At 44.2% G+C, this 19,331-nt stretch overlaps 1 protein-coding gene across 2 annotated transcripts in view; it reads left to right on the top strand.

The window, feature by feature from the left end:
- UNC5D (unc-5 netrin receptor D) overlaps positions 1-19,331 on the top strand; it is a 603,667-nt gene that overhangs the window by 511,623 nt on the left and 72,713 nt on the right. For both annotated transcript variants that reach the window (XM_060136404.1, XM_060136403.1), the window contains 2 exons: positions 14,102-14,287; positions 18,328-18,705. In XM_060136404.1, coding sequence (XP_059992387.1) covers positions 14,102-14,287; positions 18,328-18,705 — 564 coding nt within the window. The remainder of the gene's footprint in view (positions 1-14,101; positions 14,288-18,327; positions 18,706-19,331) is intronic.

The raw sequence follows: 19,331 nt of genomic DNA, 5'->3' as shown, positions 1-19,331 counted from the left end.
CCCTTCTCCAGCTCAGTATCCAATGAATCACTACCGTCTAACCATTCTGCCACCTACATAGATCAAGTTCACTGACTTTCTCCATTTTCCCTCTTGCGCAATCATCCCTCCATTCATTCAGCAGCTATCCATCAAGTGCTTCCCATGGGTTAGGACATGTTCTAGGTGGTGGAGAATCAACACTTGAGCCAGACAGATACAGTTTCTGCTCCCACAAAGCTTACAGTGAGGGGAGATGGAAAAAACCAGAAAATAAGAGTGCTCAGTGCTGTGGAGGTGGTGACGTGTTGTGAAGAGGAGTAAAGCAGGATGAGGGGCTCAGGTGGGGATGGAGGGAGTGTTGCTTTTTTGTATAAGGTGTTCAGAGAAGGTCTCTAATAAAATCACATTTAAGAAGAGACCTGAAAAAAAACAAGGACAAACATTCTAGATATCTGAGAGGAGAACATTCCAGGCCAAGGGAACAGCAGGATACCAAGGCTGTGTGGCGGGAGCTTGTATCCGAGGAAAAATTAGGGCAGGTATCTGGAGCAGAGCGGCAAAGGGAAGAGTCATAATAGCTCAGGTCAAAGAAGTGGGGCACTGGGAAAAGCTGCCACGTGTATCATAGGCCATTGTAACGACTTTGACCTTTCATGTGAGCGAGATGGAAAGCCATTGAGGGGGTTTATTCATAGTGACTAGTTTCAAGGATAAACTCTACCTGCTGTGTTGAGTGTAAACATACAGGGAACCGGAGCAGAAGCAAGAAAATCTGTTACAATGATCTATTGTAACAATAATCTATTAAAATAATCTAGGCTGTTACAATACCCAGGCTATTATAATAACCTAGATTCAAGATGACTGTGGCTTGGGCCAGACAGAATGCATTGGAAATTGTAGAAACGGGCCATAATCCATGATAGATATCTTTTGAAGGCAGAGTCAAAAGGATTTGCTGGTGGATTGGATATAGAGTTTGAGAGAAGGAAAAGCATTAGGGATGATTCCAGAATTTGGGCTACGCAACTAGAAGGATGGACTTGCCAGCACCGATCTGGGGAGAACTTGGTTTACCACATGTGGAGGGAGACTCAAGGGTTCAGTCTTATAAATGCTAGATTTGAGATACTTCTTAAACATCTAAATGGAGAGGTTAAACAGGCAGCTGAACATATGAGTCTGGAGGTCAGAGGAGAGTCCTGGCTGGTGACATAAATCTGGGGCTTGTCACTGTCCAGATGATACTTAAAGCCATTAGACTGAATGAGATCACCGAATAATGAGCGTGAATAGAGAAGGTATCTGAGGACTCAGCGCTGGAGGACATCAACATTTAGACGTAGAGAAGGTCAGAAGTCACTGCAGAGGAGACAGAAAAGTAACAGCCAGTTGTAGTAAGAGAAAAACCAAGTGAAAAGAAAAGGGTGTCCCAGACAAAAATGTTTTAAAGTTCAGGCCACCTTTCTTCCTAACCAGGATTTCTACCATTGCTTCCTATATCCAATCTTGGCTGACATCAATTTATCTGATCTTTTGAAAACATCATTTCTGGTCACATGACCTCTGTGTTCAAGCCTTTTCGTTAGCTGACCATTATTTTTAAGATAAAGTCCAAAGTACTTAATGTTTGTGATCTGGTCTGAGATGGCTTTCCTTAAGCGTATCAGCTTCTCTCAAGCCCCTGAACCATTAGGTATTTTCCTTCCTACCCTCTCACCGTTTCTCGTATTCTTCAGCCAAACAAAGATTCTTAGTTGTCTGAATACCCTGGGCCCCTGTTGGCATAAAGTTCCTTATACGTTCTGTTACTTCTGCCAGAAAACTTTCTCTCCCCCTAATCTTAACCTGTTGAATTTGTCCTTCCTCCAAGTTTTGGCTTGGGTCTCACGTCTGCAAAGCATTCACCATCTTCCCCCCAGCCCCCAAGTCTGAGTTAGTTACTCCTGTAATTGGCTCAATATCAAGCAGTTTCCCTATTTCTACACCATATGTTCATTGCCTTTATCCCAGGCTGGATTCCCTCTCTGCTAGACATAATTCCTGCCATCTGGTAGATGGTATAGGATCTTGTTCACCCTTATGCTTGTGGCGTTTACCACTGTGCCTAGCATGTATTAGATGTTCAATTCATACTTGTTATTATGGTCTTACATCTTCCTGCTAACTCTGCACGGAGCCCTTTATTGTTAAGGTGAAAATAAAGACTTTGCTTCTTTATATTTATTTTAACTCATTCATGTAGTAGATATTTATTGCACAATTATTCTATATAAATAGTCCTGGCCCGGTGAAGTGTGAAGGAAACAGTAAGAAAGGCTTCTTCCCCACAACTTCAATACAAGGTAGAAGATAATCAAGGATTTGAGAAGAGGGGAAGTAAGGAGATAGTTTTTAATAATCATCTATTCTGTGCCAGGTAGTTTTTAATAATCATCTCTTCTGTGTCAGGTGCTAGGTTAAAGTCCAACCTGGCTGCTTCCCAGAATCATTTCTATCAAAGAATGACCCAAATGTGTCCTTACATCTGAAAATTAGGTATTTCTCGTCTCCTTACTAACGCTCCCTTCTGCATCTTTTCCCCAAGTGCACTGCTTTCATCCATAGTGGAACGATGTGGGTTCTGGGAATACACATTCTTTATGATCCTCATAGGGTTAGGGAACTCCTCAGAAGACGCACAGTCTGCACTGGTAATTTGGACCATTCTCTTTCAGGCTGTGTAGACCTGAATGGTACCTTGAACCCATAGAACGATCTGCGACTTTGAACCATAATATCTTTAAGTTCTCAATAGACTTCTAGATTCTTCTAAACTAACATGAGGCAACTGGCATCAATGCTAATCTTCTAGCCATGATGTAAAGCACATTTTTTTTCTATTTTACCCAGCATTTTTCTTCATCTCCTGCTGATTATTTTCCATTACATAAACAGCACTTCCCACAAATTGCGTGACTTGCTTTGTCCTTCAGAATCACTCCTACTGCGAATCAATTCAACCCATGCATATGTGCAACATTTATAATTTTCTTACTACGTTCAATCTTTTTATTACCTAATTTTTATTCCATTGTAAGTGTATACCTTTTCTTATTACCATTTTCAAGAATATCATTGACCTTACTGGACGTGATGGGATTTCGTTCATTCAATACTTCGGAACTAAGCACAGACACAGTGAATAAGTGACGGACCAAAATGTTCATCAGCATCAGAGGAACCCAGGGCACTCGCTAAAAATGTGAATTCACAGGCCCCATCTTTCCACGTGTTAGTGTATTCAAAGTTAGAGCTTATATCTTTAATTTCCAGAATAGAAAATGAAAGTGAAGTCATTTTCTCAAGGACAGGAGTTCAAATCCTGCTTTTTGACTCTATTTCTCGTTTTACCTTGGTCTTCGTATCTGACGGGAAAAAACACAGTTCTTTTTGCAGTCTGAAGGTAGACTTACCAGATAAAATACAGAACCCTTAGTTACATTTGAATTTCAGATCAACATTGAATACATTTTAGCATAAGCATGTCCCAAATATGGCATGAGAAATACTTCTACTAAAGTTATTCATTCTTGATCTGAAATTCAAATTTAACTGTGTCATATTTGTATTTGCTTGATCTGGCAACTTAGAAGGAAGAATAAAACACGTGAATGTGCATTATCAAAAAATATTTTGGGGGCTTCCCTGGTGGCGCAGTGGTTGAGAATCCGCCTGCCAATGCAGGGGACACGGGTTCGAGCCCTGGTCCGGGAAGGTCCCACATGCCGCGGAGCAACTAAGCCCATGCACCACAACTACTGAGCCTGCGCTCTAGAGCCCGCGAGCCACAACTACTGAAGCCCGCATGCCAAAACTACTGAAGCCCGTGCACCTAGAGCCCGTGCTCCTTGATAAGAGAAGCCACTGCAATGAGAAGCCCGCGCACCGCAACGAAGAGTAGCCACCACTCACCGCAACTAGAGAAAGCCCGCTTGTGGCAACGAAGACCCAACACAGCAAAAAATAAATAAATTAGTTAATTGATTAATTAATTAAAAGAAATATTTTTTATAGAATAGATTATCTTTACTGTCAGTCTTGGAAGGACGGTTAGAATTAAAACAAATATTAGAGGAGAGAGCCTTTCAGTGAAAGCAAAAAGTCTGCACGAAAAGAAGTCTACTGAAGTACAAGTTCTACTTGAAAAAAGTGGATATGGGCAGACCTCATTTTATTGTGTTTTGCTTTCTTGAGCTTCGCAGATACTGCTTTATTTTTTTTTTTCTTTTTACAAATTGAAGGTTTGTGGCCACCTTGTGTTGTCAGATGATGGCTACCATGTTTTAGCAATAAAGTATTTTCTAGTTAAGGTATATCCATTGTTTTGTTCAGACATAATACTATTGCACGCTTAACAGACTACAGTATAGTGTAAACATAACTTTTAACTGGAAAAGCAAACAATTTGTGTGACTCACTGTATTACGATATTTGCTTTGTTGTAGTGGTATCTTTGAGTTATGCCTGTAGCCAGATTTAGCCAAAGAGTAGGGTCCCTACGGATGAGAGATGGGCAAAAGCAGTTGAAAGATAGAATGGGGCAGAGCAGAAAGTGTCTTGAGCTGTAAGGAAAGTCCCTGTTGGAGTGAACTCAACACCTACTAGAGAGTTATTGAAAGGTCAGTGCCAGAACCGTGTTTGCAGAGAGTAATCCATGTGTAAAGTGGTCCAGAGTGAACGAAGACTGGGGCCTCGGCACCAGGTAAGATGAGACTGTGCAACGTGGGTGCCTCCTGTTGAAACGGAGATGTGGGAGGCACTGGGGATCCGATCAGTAAGGCGTGTCAGTGGTCTGGGGAAGGGGTCGATGGAAAGAAGAGGAAAGATGACTCTCCGTCTCAAGCCTGGTCTCTGGTGATGTCATTACTAGAGAAAGGGAATTCAAGAAAAGAAAGTATCTGAGGAGATAAGAATGGTGAATTCATCAGTCAGATGACAAATTTGAGATGTTAACGCAACACATAGTTGCGTGATGGTATTATCCATCGAGCCGGAGGAGATGTTGGATGAGGTCTTCACATACGCGATGAGGCAGGAGATCTTGGTTTGAGACTGTTTGTCATCGGAGGAATAGTTAGCGCTGTCTGCGTGTGAGTGATGATCCGATTAGATGAGCAAGAGGGGCCAAGAACTGAGCTTTAAAGATCTTTTATAGAACTTTGAGAAGGAAGGGTAGTTCCTAAACAATAAGAAAAGAGATGTGAGGAGAATCAAAGTTAAGGGACTTTTTCTTTCCCCTAGAGGGAGGGCTGGCTATTCTTGTGTTTCTACTGCAGAGCAGTGGAAAAGAATAAGAAAAAGAACATTACTACTAATGGAGTGTTTGAGACCAGTCTTCAAGAGGAAACAGTGGTTTGTGCAAGAGCCAGACTCTAAAAGGGGAAGAGAACAACCAAATAAGACAGAAATAGTGAACGAGTTAACACCATTATACAGCCTGGCAATGGGCTTAGACACGTGTAAAAAGAAGTGAAGCAGGTCTGTAGGTTCTGATAGAGGAAAGATCTACAAGATACTGTACATGGTGGGGGCAAAGAGCAACATACAGGAAAGGAAATATAATTTAGAAATATAAGGATAATAGAATTTTTCGAGTAAAAATGGTAAAAAAAAAAAAAAAAAAAGGAAATTTACTTTTTTTTCCCTGAAAGATCTCAAAGAAAGATACTATCAAGAATGGTTACTTTTATTTTTTTCAATTTTATTTATTTTTTTTATTGGAGTATAGTTCATTTACAATGTTGTATTAATTTCAGGTGGACAGCAAAGTGATTCAGTTATATATACATATATATCGGGGTTTTTTCATATTCTTTTCCCTTATAGGTTATTTCAAAATATTGAGTAGAGTTCCCTGTGCTATACAGTAGGTCCTTGTTGGTTATCTGTTTTATATGTAGTAGTGTGTATATGTTAATCCCAAACTGCTAATTTATTTATCCCTCCTCCCCTTCCCCCTTTGGTAACCATAAATTTGTTTTCTATGTCTGTGGGTTTATTTCTCTTTGGTATATAAGTTCATTTGTATCCTTTTTTTTTTTTTTTAGATTCCACATATAAGTGATATCATATGGTATTATATGTCTTTCTCTGTCTGGCTTAGTTGGAGGATAAATTTTCTCTTGGTGTAGTGTAACTTTTTATAGTTCCTAAAACATTTTCTCATCATATGCGTGTATTCTATTTATTCTTTTGTTTCAGCAGGACAGAGGTTAAGTGGTTAGGGAAATTATGGAACATGGATCACGAAAGGTTTAATGTTAAGAACAAATGCTTTGGGCTTCCCTGGTGGCGCAGTGGTTGAGAGTCCGCCTGCCGATGCAGGGGACACGGGTTCGTGCCCCGGTCTGAGAGGATCCCACATGCCGCGGAGCGGCTAGGCCCGTGAGCCATGGCCGCTGAGCCTGCGCGTCCGGAGCCTGTGCTCCGCAACGGGAGAGGCCACAGCGGTGAGAGGCCCGCGTACCGCAAAAAAAAAAAAAAAAAAAAAAAAAAAAAATGCTTTAAGTTCTTTTCAACAAAGAGCTAAGGATTTCGTGGATGTGAAAAGATACTGCATCTTTGCAAGGTTTATCAGAGAGTCGGGAGAAGGATTTGGGCGGGAGGTGATTAGGGAGACCAGGCTGTGTCTGCAGGCAGAAGGCAAGGCTCATGTGTGGAGGCAGAGTTGAAAGATGCAAGGCCGAAAGGGAATAATGAACGAAGCCAGGCCCCCGCGGACGCAGGAGAGGGCGGATCGGAGCTGGCCTGACACAGAGGAGCAGCTGTTCAGGGAACAGGGAAAAGGAAAGGAAAAATGTGGGAAGGAGCAGAGGAATTCTGAGTTGTGGAGGAGGGAACTCACATAGGAGGGCCTCTGTTTTTTCAACTAGAAAAGGGGCTAGTGAGAAGCGGCGGTGTTGAAGAAAGGAAACAAAGTTCAGAGTAACTGTGTTGATGAAAAGCGTTATTTGGTCATAGGACATGAAGACAATAATTATTCGGCTGCAAGGAAGGCCCCGGTGAGTTTGCAAAGCATCGGATTTTTGGTGATACCCACCAGTCTAGTTGGTGAGTTCCTCCAGCGGGGCAGGCTGACCTCAGTGCAGGGAGCCACCCTTTAATGGTTAAGCTATTTGGGAGTGAAGCCAGATGGGTGTCCAAATGCTGCCTTGGCCATTCTCTCATGGCAAAGCCTTGAGCAAGTCTCTATCTTATCTGCACCTAAGTCATCATCGTGAAAGAGGAAATATAATACCTACCTCAATAGACGTGGTTGTGAGGATGAGAATGGGATCGCACCTGTAGCTCTCAGAGAAGCAAACACAAGCTTAGTGCTCCTTTACTGGGCTACCCTTGCCAGCAAGAGGTGGTATTGCCGAAATTCGGCCTGTGTACACTGGTGCCGGATGAAATCTCAGAGACAGAGTTTGGGATGAAATAGAAAGAGCGAGCCTTGTTGCTTTGGCAGGCAAAAGGGACCACAGCGGGCTAACGCCCTCAAGCCTGTGTGTCCTGCCCTGGAGGGGGCAGTGAGGAGTTTTAGAGTAATGGTTCAAGGAGCAGGGCGTGATCAGCTCGTGGACGTCCTTCGGATCGGCTGGTGGTGAGGTCATTGGGAGTCAGCATCATCAACCTTCTGGTTTCAACCGGTCTAGGGTCTGTGTTCTTGTGGGCAGCAGTCTTCATCTGGTGGTGGTCTACTTCCTAGAAAAGCAATTTAGGAATGTGTGTCAGGCCTTTATCTGTATCTTTCAGGGAACTGGGAGTTCTGCTATGTGGCAGAATTATCATCTAAATTGTTACCAGTTCCCCAGCCCAACAGCTAGTCTTTAATTCTCCATCTTAACGTTGCCCAATCATTAACTTTGGAGTCGAACTTTTACTTCAGAAGACGAGGACACAGGGGCTGGTGCACGGTTTCAGTATCGGGCAGTGTGACCGGGACAGAGGTTAACAGCTGAACAGAGAATGAGCCAGAGAATCGATTCTGGGGCCAACTGCCTGGGATTGAATCCCAGCTCTGCTACTTACCAATCGTGAGGCTTTGGGCAAGGCAAGTGATTTTCTGGCCTCAGTTTACCCATTTAAATGGGCGCATTTTTACAAGGTTGTTGGAAGGATTAAAATGAGTTAATAAGTGTAAAGTAGTAGAACAGTGCCTTGCACGTAGTAGGTGCTGTTTAAGAATGTGCTGCTGTTGTTATTAATGACAACAATACCGAGGTTTTGGAGGATGGCAAGTTGGAAAAGCGAGATGGTGATTGGTGACGGGATTTTGAGAGTCGAAGCAATGCAGATATAATCGGAATTGCTTACCATGGTTGACCATAGCTGACCATTTAAAAGCTATTTTCTGATGTGTTAAAGAAAAAAATGGTGCTTCTCAATGACAGCAAGTATAAACAACTCGAACAATAACTTCTGTTAGGTTTCCGCCTGCAATTAAATACTTGGGTACATCACTCTGTATCTACGTAGCACTGCCTGTGCTGGGATGAGGAGGGACTGGTCCAGAGATGGCTGTTTCCCGGGAGCCCAGCACAGCAGCTGGTTCTTTAGCCTATTTATTTTGCCTCTCTCAGCCCTCTCTTTGTGAATATTTGTGTTAATTCCTTAGTAATTCACTGCCTCACATGTATACCAATTCAAGTTGCTGAGGTGTTTTTTTCCCTGAAACGGGAGCAGTGGTCATTTTATAATATCTAATGAGATAAAACAGAATCGCTTTTTTTTTTTTTTCTTTTGCGGTACGCGGGCTTCTCACTGTTGTGGCCTCTCCCGTTGCGGAGCACAGGCTCCGGACGCGCAGGCTCAGGGGCCATGGCTCACGGGCCCAGCCGCTCCACGGCATGTGGGATCTTCCCGGACCGGGGCACGAACCCGCGTCCCCTGCATCGGCAGGCGGACTCTCAACCACTGCGCCACCAGGGAAGCCCTAGCATATTGTTTTTAACTTTTTATTTTACATTGGAGTATAGTTGATTAACAATGTTGTGATAGTTTCAGGTGTACAGCAAAGTGATTCAGTTATACATATACATGGATCTATTCTTTTTCAAATTCTTTTCCCATTTAGGTTATTACAGAATATTGAGCAGAGTTCCCTGTGCTATACAGTAGGTCGTTGTTGGTTATCCATTTTAAATATAGCAGTGTGTACATGTCAGTCCCCAACTCCCTAACTATATGTCTTGAAAGGCATTTTGTTGTGCTCCTTTGTTCATTTGATGTACCTATCTGATCCTGTGAAATAGATTCTAATCTGATACGTAGTTAACCTCATAACATGGGAATTGAGCTAAATTTCCATAACTAAGTGGCATTAATATGTTCTTCCAGTGAGAATCCTGTGGAGAGGGGAAGGCAAGCTAAGTAAAGAGCCCTTCGCTTTATTCCTTTGGGGACATAAGTCACTGAATGACTAGGTGTGATTATAACTCATGAAGACAGGAACTTGCTAATACCCAGTCCTTGAACTCTGAAGTTCGAAGGGGCTTTGAAAGGTCACTTAGCCTTTCTCGCCAACTTTGCCCAAAAATGAAATAACCGCAGGCTACTGTCAAGTGACGCCGGTTCTGAGAGCCTCTGAAAGGAGATTTCATAAGCTCCCTCAGAAATACAGTGTGGCTTTTTTTAACCCTCCTTGTAGAAAAGGTCATTTTAATATCTAAGCAGAGTCCCAAGTGCTATAACAAAAGGCCATGTCCTCCTTTTCAGCCCTTGTTAGAGCTGGTGGAGAGCTCGTTACTAGCTTCATTGTAAAATGAAGGTTCACTGGGCACCTACTGTGGCCTCTTCTTAGAGCAACGCTTCACGCGTGAAAGAGCCCCGCACAGGCCACTTTCTAGTTCTCCTTTCTCCAGGCCAAATGGACCCGTAAACATTTCCTTTCCAGGGTCCTAGTTTCCAACTATTAATCTTTGTAGCCTTTCTCTGTAGATGCTTCAACACTCCTTCCAGCAATGAACAGATTCCTCTGTAGTTTCTGAGTAACTTGGAATATAAGAGATTTCCCAGTCCTTGTTTTTTTCTTTTTGTTTTCTTTAGCCTATAGATTACACACAAGTTTTTCTACCACACGTTGTCTCCTTCTGAGCTTGGCCTAAAACTTTCGCAGCTCTCGGAGAGAGGAAAATAGGGATGAAGACACAGGAAAGACATCAATCACACGTTGATAGGGAAACAGAAATTCAGAGAAGAGTACCCTATGCCCACAAAATAGCCTGATCGGTCAGGGGGTATCAAGGCTTTTGTTCAAAATCACTTGGAGGAAACAAACCAGCACCACATGAGTGTGAGAGCAAGCAGACAGGTATAGACATGTATGTGTGTGGACGTAAAGGAAAAAGAGGGTCTCTGGGGCAGGGCTTCTACAATCCACCTCAGACCGGGATCTCTTTCCTACTTCTCTTCCCGCAGTCTGAGACCAGGCAAGCGATCAACAAACAGTCGCACAATGATTCGACGCAAGTTTCTGTGGGAAATGATAGAGTTAGAACTGCTTGTGAAGAACGTAAAGCAGTTATACAGAATGCGCTGGCAGTCAGATCATTAACCATCAGAAGATCCAAAAAGAGTTCTAGGGACCGTAAGTGATAGAAGAGTTTAGAAAACCATGGGTTGGCAGGGTTGGCTGGATTGGAGAACTTTCTTGGAGGACGAGGCCCTGTGCTGACACCTGACAGATGGGTAGACAGAGTTGGGTAGGGCCTAGATGCCTAGTGGTATGGGGGGTACAGGGCAATGACCCGTCATTATAATCTGAAAGGTGAATGGGGCTTTTCGCTAGCAGAGGTCCACCTAGCCGGTAGGTTAATGACCGTTGAATCTGGGGTGTAGGCAGTGTGGAGTGCAGGAGCGCAGGGCTGGACGTAGAGAAAGCTTTCCAGTCCTGGGAAGAGGCTGCACCTTGTGGGCGTGTGACTGGAGCAGCTCCCCTGGGAAGGAGCCAGCAGTGGCTTCTGATGTTCTGACGAGAGCTGAGTGTGTGCTCATGTGCACACGTACGCGCACGCACTCACTCTTGGGGTGATTCTGCAGTGGCACCCCTCTAAGTGCCCATGTGCTCACAGACACCTACACCCAGCCTTCCCCTTCTCCCATGAGACTCTGGTGAAAAGCGTGGAACTAAACCTCAGGTTCTCCTGGGGCCTGTCCTGCACACACATGAAAAGGGAATCAATTACGTTTGTGAGCACACAGGAACCCTTATAGGGAAACCCACTCTACTGTCCTGAAGAAATAGATTAGAAAATGGTGGGGCAGAGGGGGAAAAGAAAAGAAGAAAGAATGAGGTGAAGTGAAAGCAGATAGATAGAGAAGAGAAAAAAAAAAAAGAGGAAAAAGAAGCAGGGTGACCCAACTTTAGAAGAATTGGAGCTATAAGGATGACTGACTACATCTCTTGAGACGCACACACGTGTCTTTGATGACTTGTGTCTACCTCTGCAGCTGCACCTGGATACCAGGGTCCCATCACCACCTTGTCTTTTACCAGTTTTAAACAAGAAACAACTGAGAATATGGACCCCATGTTAATTCACCCCTGTATCATTTCCGCTGCGTGGTTGAGCCTTCACAAGTGTTATGTTGACTGAATGAAATTATTAGATCCTGAACCTGCGAATTCCCCGGACAGATTGTTCTTGTAAAATAAATCCCCCTTTGCTTATCTTTCTGTAGGAGTCCACGGACTTCTGCTTTTAGATCAGACTGTCCCGCCAAGTGCCAGGGTGAGCCTCATAGGAAGCAGTGCTCTCTGAACAAACCTCTCTCCCTTCTTTCCCTACCCTATCCCCAAAGTCCCTGTATTCATTTTTTAAAATTCTGTAATTCAGTATTTCATTCTCTTAAGTCAAATACATTCTGCACATATTCCTGGAAGAGGAAACACAATGAGCTATATCCAACATCCATACCTCCGTCTGAAGGCATAAGTAGGGTCCTTTCCTAAAGCAGGACTTGTATCCGGAGGGCAGAGAATTCTGGTTACCTAGGTAGCAAGAGGGTGGACACATAAAGAACAAGATAGGAATCCAGCGGAACAAAGCCAGCTTGTTCCTGCTACTTAGTTTTGTTTCAGGATTTCGTGTCCAGTGATGTCCATTTTCAGCAGAAGTACTTTCACCCTGGTCATCCTCCGGCTCCTGGTCCTATTTTAGTACCTGGGAAGCTAAAGATGCCTTTGTGTCTACTTCGCCGACTCTGCAAGAGAGCAGCTGCGTTCAGGCCACTGTCAGACTCTTGCTCTGTGTGCTCAGTTGCCGAGCAGGTGTCTTCTCCCCAGATACACCTTTTAAGGTGGTGGTCATCAGTCAGCAGCGCCCAAGGACCTGGAGGGGAGGGGTGGGGGAAGGCTAATTGGTTCCAATCCAAAGTTCTCTCACTGCTCCTGGTACCCTGGCTTGCTGCACCTGTGGTGTTCTGTGTCCTCTCCCTGCTCTAACGATTCCCTCCAAGGAACTTAATTGAGTAGAGGGAGGGTGAGACTGTAAGTGGGGTGATAGCTGCCGTCCTTTCTCCCCACGTGACATAGGTAGACATTTGGGGTTGGTATCGATCATCATCCCCATGGTTCTGGGTGTCTAGGGAAGACCACCACCAATGCCCCATCCCTCTCCCTCTCCCATTTGGTCCATCATGAAGTTGAACTAAAGCCTAAATCACACCCTGTTTCTCCATACCTCTCAGGCTGTTGTGGTTACGAAAAGTGTCTGATAATCCTCTGACCTTTCAGTTACTGTTCTTCGGGATGACTGTGTTCTTCTCCTCACGAATTATTTTTATGTGTTGACCGCCCTGTTACTGAACCGGTTCTGCTTGATTTCCTTGTTCCCTCTTTAATTTGGTAGCACCTTCTTTTATAGCCCACTAACTTCGTTGAAAATAAATGGACTTGTATGGTTAGTATTACTCAGTCGGTAACGTAAGTACCGTATTAGGGTGCAGTGAATGCAGAGTGAGTGTCGTGCAATTACCAGGTAAATATATGATGGGTTTATTTTATCTGCTAAGCCCAAAAGGGGTGACATAGTAATTACTTTTGGACCTCTTAAGTATACCTACTGCATAATCTGTAGGGAAATCAATCATGTAGTTAGTACTTGCCACCTTCCATTTTTACACGTTTTTAAGATTATGTGGTCTTGGGTAAATGTCATGCTGAGTTGCAGTAGCTGTTATGAATCTCTTCCGGAATGAACCACACCCAGTGTACATCTAGCAAAAGGGTTGGGAAGCAGCTACAGCTTACCTTGGGGTATGGGGAGACACCCACAATCTAAATTCAAACTAACGCTTTTATTTTTGCTTTGCCCATGCATTCAATAGGATGGAGTAGGAGAGGTATGGGAGAAACAGCATGTGTCCTCTTAGAGACCAGTCCTCTTCCACAAAAAAAAGTATTAGAGTCGAGCATTTAATTGGTACCAGAAAACATTTACCGTGGACATAAGAGCGCCTGGGACCAAACCCTTTTCATATCTCACAACAGAAAGTCGCTCATAATGATTGTAAATACCCTGATGTCTGTCACTATTCTGATGAACTGAGTGACGTGCCAAAGCTCAGGTTCATACTTGTGAGCTCTGGTCTCCTCTCTCGACTCATAGACTATGCGTAATCCTCTCACCCTAGACCGCTCTCTGTGAATGCATGCGCCCCAGGTCATAGACAAGCAGAGCAATTCACCTGTATTTTGTCATTGTACGTGGGTCTCGTGTCTTCCAACAAAAATAAAATATAAAAAAATACTTGGCAGGGCAATAGGACGTCCTAAAACAAGCAAATTAAGGAGTTGCCTGTTTTTCCTTGAAAAATATATTCTTTGCAAAATTGATTCTGTTCCAGATTCCATTATGTGGTGAGCTACCTTAATGCAGTTACGTTATTTGACTAGCATCCCTTTGATTTATACAAGGTCTTCTAGAAACATGATTATCGTGTGAAAGAGAGTCCAGCTCGCAGCTAGCTACATTTGTCATTTCGTCTGATCAGTATCTCCCAAAATTCCGATAGCATTTCGTTCTGTGTCCCGGGGTGGGTCTTTGGCCCTGTGCCCATGTTGGCCATTTAGAATTTCTCTCGTGTCTTTCAGGCATTGAGAATGCCAGCGACATAGCTTTGTACTCAGGCTTGGGCGCTGCGGTCGTGGCCGTCACAGTCCTGGTCGTCGGCATCACACTTTACAGACGGAGCCAGAGTGACTACGGCGTGGACGTCATCGACTCTTCTGCATTGACAGGTGGCTTCCAGACCTTCAACTTCAAAACAGTCCGTCAAGGTCAGCGGCATAGGGCCCCCCAACACTGCGTCCCCAGGACCACAGACTACATTCACGCAAGACCCTGGCGCTCTTTGGTCCTGTGTGAGGGTAGCTCTTGGCACTGGGAGCCGCTACCAAATTGTCTTCACTCCTTAGGACACCAGGTTCGATGGAGGAGTGTGCCTGAGACCTTGGCTGCTGTGAGGATCAATGGGTCTCGATTTACTCCTACCGACATTTTATATGAGGCATCTCATTTAAATCTTTGATATGTAGTGAGCCTAACAAGTTATTTTATCTCAGATCACCCAACTTTCTATTTTAACCAGCCTGCTTTGGGGATGTATATTTAGTTAACTAAAGTACTGCTTATTCAAGGCTAAGGGCCAACGACTATACCAGACATATTTATTACACCACTTATTAGGTGGAGTTATTTTTGTGGCTTCTATTTTAAAGAAGTAAAAGGATTTTCAAGGATCTCTGATGGGCCAGTTAGGCAGGGAAAAAATGAAATTCCCAGCCTAAATGACTCTGCTGTTGCCAAGTTAAGGCGGTCTTTTGTTGTGGGGAAAGAAAATGTATCATGTCAAACTACAGCAATATTCATTTTTAAAACACGGAGTCATTTAATTCTCTTATCTGAACCACTCTATTCCTGATTGGGAGATGGGGGTGAGACGGATGGCTTTTATTTTACAAAATGAAATTGTCTCGCTTCCATAGATGAAGTTTTCTACCTTGACCCTCGTGGTCAATATTGTCACTTTTATCTCTGTTTACTGCTTGTCAGTAGCACCTGCAGCACACGACAAGAAGTCTCACTGCTTGGCAGTGATAGAGTGGGGACAGGATGGCGAAGCAGGAACCCAAGCAGACTAGAAATTGGGAGATGGCCGGGAGAGACAGGACGCGTGACTGCTTACCACTCACTTCTGGTACCTCGGCTTCAGGTCTGGGTCTGAGTCTGGTTGACCTCAGATGAGAACACATCCTCTCAATGTGGTTATAGAGCTTAGTATATAGGATTTAATTAGAAATACATCCAGTGAAGAACTGATCTTTTTAAAAATTTATTTTATTTTTATTTTGGGCTGCGTTGGGTCTTTGTTGCTGCGCGTGGGCTTTCTCTCGTTGCGGTGAGCGGGGGCTACTCTTCGTTGCGGTGCGCGGGCTTCACATTGCGGTGGCTTCTCTTATCGAGGAGCACGGGCTCTAGGCACGCGGGCTTCAGTAGTTGTGGCATGCAGGCTCAGTTGTGGCTCGCGGGCTCTAGAGTGCACGCTCAGTAGTTGTGGCGCACGGGCTTAGTTGCTCCGTGGCATGTGGGATCTTCCCGGACCAGGGCTCGAACCCATGTCCCCTGCATTGGCAGGTGGATTCTTAACCACTGCGCCACCAGGGAAGCCCAAGAGCTGATCTTTGTAGTGTGTAAGAAACTAGAACTGTATTTCCATCAAATCATAAGATATCAGTGTCTTTGACCCTAACACTTGAAAAATAGAGACTATGCAATAGTGTAAGAGGCAGCTTTGTGCACGACTTCAGGGGCTTTGAAATCAGATAGACTTGAATCCAGAATTGCTGTAGGACCTAGTTAATCACTTATTCTCTCTCAGCCTCCATTCTTACAGCTATAAAGGGGGGATACTAACATCTATCTCAGGGGGTTCTTGTAAGGATGTAACCACCTGGAATAACATGGGTCATAAACCCTTGGCTTATGGAAGGGACTCAGTAAATGCAGTGAGTATCGTTCTAGAAGCCAGTTGTTTCCTCTTACCTTGGTACAGGACACCAGTGAGTTCCATAGAGCACCAGGCAGCATGTGAGAGGAGTGGGTCCCTGACCTGAACATTTGGGGAAGGCTGACTTGTACAAGTTGAAACACATCTCGTTAGGGTGACGCTTCTCAGGATGTACTTGCACTGTGAATTTCTAGGAGAGGATGTAACCTTTCCAAAGTTACTTTACCATTTTCTTTGACCAAGAATTCACAAAACTAGTGATACAAGCAGAAACCCTTTATTAAAATTCTACTCTCCCCCATATTCATGGTGAGGCTACACCGTACACTGCTGCTCTGTTGTCTTAGTGACATCCCTTCTTGAACAAATATGGATGGAGCCCCAGCAAGGTGAACTGTGAGGCTTAAATAGAATGGCATACGTAGAGCAGATCAGGGACCTCGAAGGACATCCAAAGAAGAACTTGGGGTCACTGGGGGACTGTCCCCGATCAAACTTGAATCAAGTTGGCTGCCAACTTTTCTTCAACCGTGGACTCTGTCATATGTATATATATTATGGTAATCAAGCATTTTAGACTTGAGTCTAACTCTAGGAAATGTTTTTTGCTTCTTGGCTTTACTCTTAAAAGTAGCCAGGGGGCTTCCCTGGTGGCGCAGTGGTTGAGAGTCCGCCTGCCGATGCAGGGGACGCGGGTTCGTGCCCCGGTCCAGGAAGATCCCACATGCCGCGGAGCGGCTGGGCCTGTGAGCCGTGGCTGCTGAGCCTGCGCGTGCGGAGCCTGTGCTCCGCAACGGGAGAGGCCACAGCAGTGAGAGGCCCGCATACCGTGTAAAAAAAAAAAAAAAAAAAAAAAAAAAAAAAAAGTAGCCAACTCCAGAAGGTAAGACAAAACAGCCATGAGACTCAGAGATACGCTTTTTCAGGTATCTGGTGTCTGGCTCCAAACTCTTTGCAGATGTGAGAGGGTTCTTCAATCCCGCTTCTTGCCTGGGGAAAACCATAACCCAGGGTAAGGCTGGTACCTGTAGAGTTCAATGCAGTTCTGTTACAAACCTCAGCTTCTTATTATGTCTGTGTCTTAGCACAAGAGCCTCAAACATGAAAAAAATGCCTCATCAAGGTGCCTTTCGATCTATAAGGTCATTTCATCTCATTTTAAACCTCCTCCTCTATGATTTTGGCTTCTTAGAGCATCAGAACAAGGAGGTGGGAGAAGTCAAGGTTATAGATTTCCTGCTGGCATTGTTACAAATTATGAAAATGGAAAAACAATAGAGGCTAATACGCTATGGCCTGCAATTGCAACATTTTCAAAAATATCATACTTGAAACCGTTTTGTCAGGCCCCAGAGGAAAAGGGTTTAATATGGTTTGGGTTTCAATTTGAGATAGCACATCGACGGACTAATATGGGTGGGAAGTTTGGAACTGAGGGTTATTTTGTTATTTACTAATAAATGAGATTACTTCATCACAAGAAAATACTTGGCAAAAGAAAAAATATTGGTAAGTCTCAGTAGATGAGAAGGTCCAATATCTCATGTTTTTGTAAGGATTATTTTTCTCCATTTGTTCTGAGTCAGAAAGGAAGACGTTCTAAGATGCTCCCCGTGTGGAATCTGAGTCTCCTATCCCTGTGTGGTACCCTCTTTGCCTCTCAAGAGTGACATACATACTCTTAGAGCCAACTGGCCACTCAGACATGGAGCAGTTTGAGAAGTCCCCTGACCCTTTTGCTCCGAGGACAGACACATCATGTCCTCCCTCAGCCCCAGAAACTACCCAGAATCCCACGTGAGATGTGCCGGCTCCCACCCCACCTCGGTTATAAACAGCAGCCCCTCGTCACCATGCTGTGTCATCTCTTGCCATTTAAAATGAACAGATGTTACTTTTGCTCCAAACTGGCTTCCCCAACAGCTTTTTTTCCTTTTTTATTTTTTGGAAGCTTCTCTTTGCCAGTTAAAATAATCCCATAAACCATCATACCTGAGTGCGTTGCCTGGTGGAATGCCAGAAATACTTGTTTTGAAAAGATGATAGCATGTAAAGAACTCTGGAAAGTGATGCATTTGGTCAGTGGCATTCAGGGAATTGACTGTGAAAGCCGGAGCTCCTGATTCCAAGGCTCTGGGCACTCACGATCAGCCCGTTAGAGGTGCTTTAGATGCCCAGGGTGGGTCTGAAGGGCTAGGCTAGACCGGAGCAGCTGGCGAGCCTTTGTTGTGCAGTTAGGAGAAGCAGATGTAAAGTCCTAACTGTGATGCCTTCTGGCTTCTGAGTGACAGATCAATCTTCTTTAACCAGGTAACTCCCTGCTCTTGAATTCCTCCATGCAACCAGACCTAACAGTAAGCCGAACATACAGTGGGCCCATCTGTCTACAGGACCCCCTGGACAAGGAACTCATGACGGAGTCCTCACTCTTTAACCCTCTGTCGGACATCAAAGTCAAAGTGCAGAGCTCATTCATGGTTTCCCTGGGAGTGTCTGAGAGAGCTGAGTACCACGGCAAGAATCATTCCGGGACTTTTCCCCATGGAAACAACCGCAGCTTCACTACAGTGCATCCCAGAAATAAAACACCCTACATCCAAAATCTGTCATCACTTCCTACAAGGACAGAACTGAGGACCACTGGTGTCTTTGGCCATTTAGGAGGACGCTTAGTAATGCCAAATACAGGTGGGTGGTAAGTGTGCGTTTGTGTATTTTCTCGCGTTTGTTTGAACGTGTTATATTTACATAATGATGTCCCGTAAGTTTCATTTATAAGATGTTGACTGTTCCCATGTCAGAGTGACAGACACCGTGGCTCCATAAGTTGGCTTGATTTACATGGCGAACCAGAACCAGCACTGAGATTAGATTTTGCCATCTTCATCTCAGCATGGACCGTACACTCCATCAGATGCTCTGTTAGGGTCAAAAGCTTTGGGTGGTCCCCAGAGTTTAAGCCCCCTTGAAATATATTTCCTAGAACATGATCAGGAAGCACTGAAAACATTCTTTGACATGACTGAAAAATACCATATTTATAGCGAAGTATGGTTTACTCTCTAGTCGATAATTTACTGCAATGACACTCAAACTTCCTCAGTAACTGACCTAATCAACACCATCGGTGTCTGTCAGCCTTACTGTAATGTTGCTTTATGATGCGCAGTGATGAGGGTTCCTTATGGGGTTGCTCTTTTGAATTCAAACTTCAGATCCATGGCCATATAGTTCTCAAGAGTGTTTTCTTCCTTTGGGTTGGAAGATTTTCTTGATGTTTTGACAAGGTGTACAGCCCAGGTCACTTTGAAAAT

Source organism: Lagenorhynchus albirostris, chromosome 21 (genome assembly GCF_949774975.1).
Source record: "Lagenorhynchus albirostris chromosome 21, mLagAlb1.1, whole genome shotgun sequence".
NCBI lineage: Eukaryota > Metazoa > Chordata > Mammalia > Artiodactyla > Delphinidae > Lagenorhynchus > Lagenorhynchus albirostris.
This window is presented reverse-complemented; position numbering and strand designations above follow the sequence as displayed.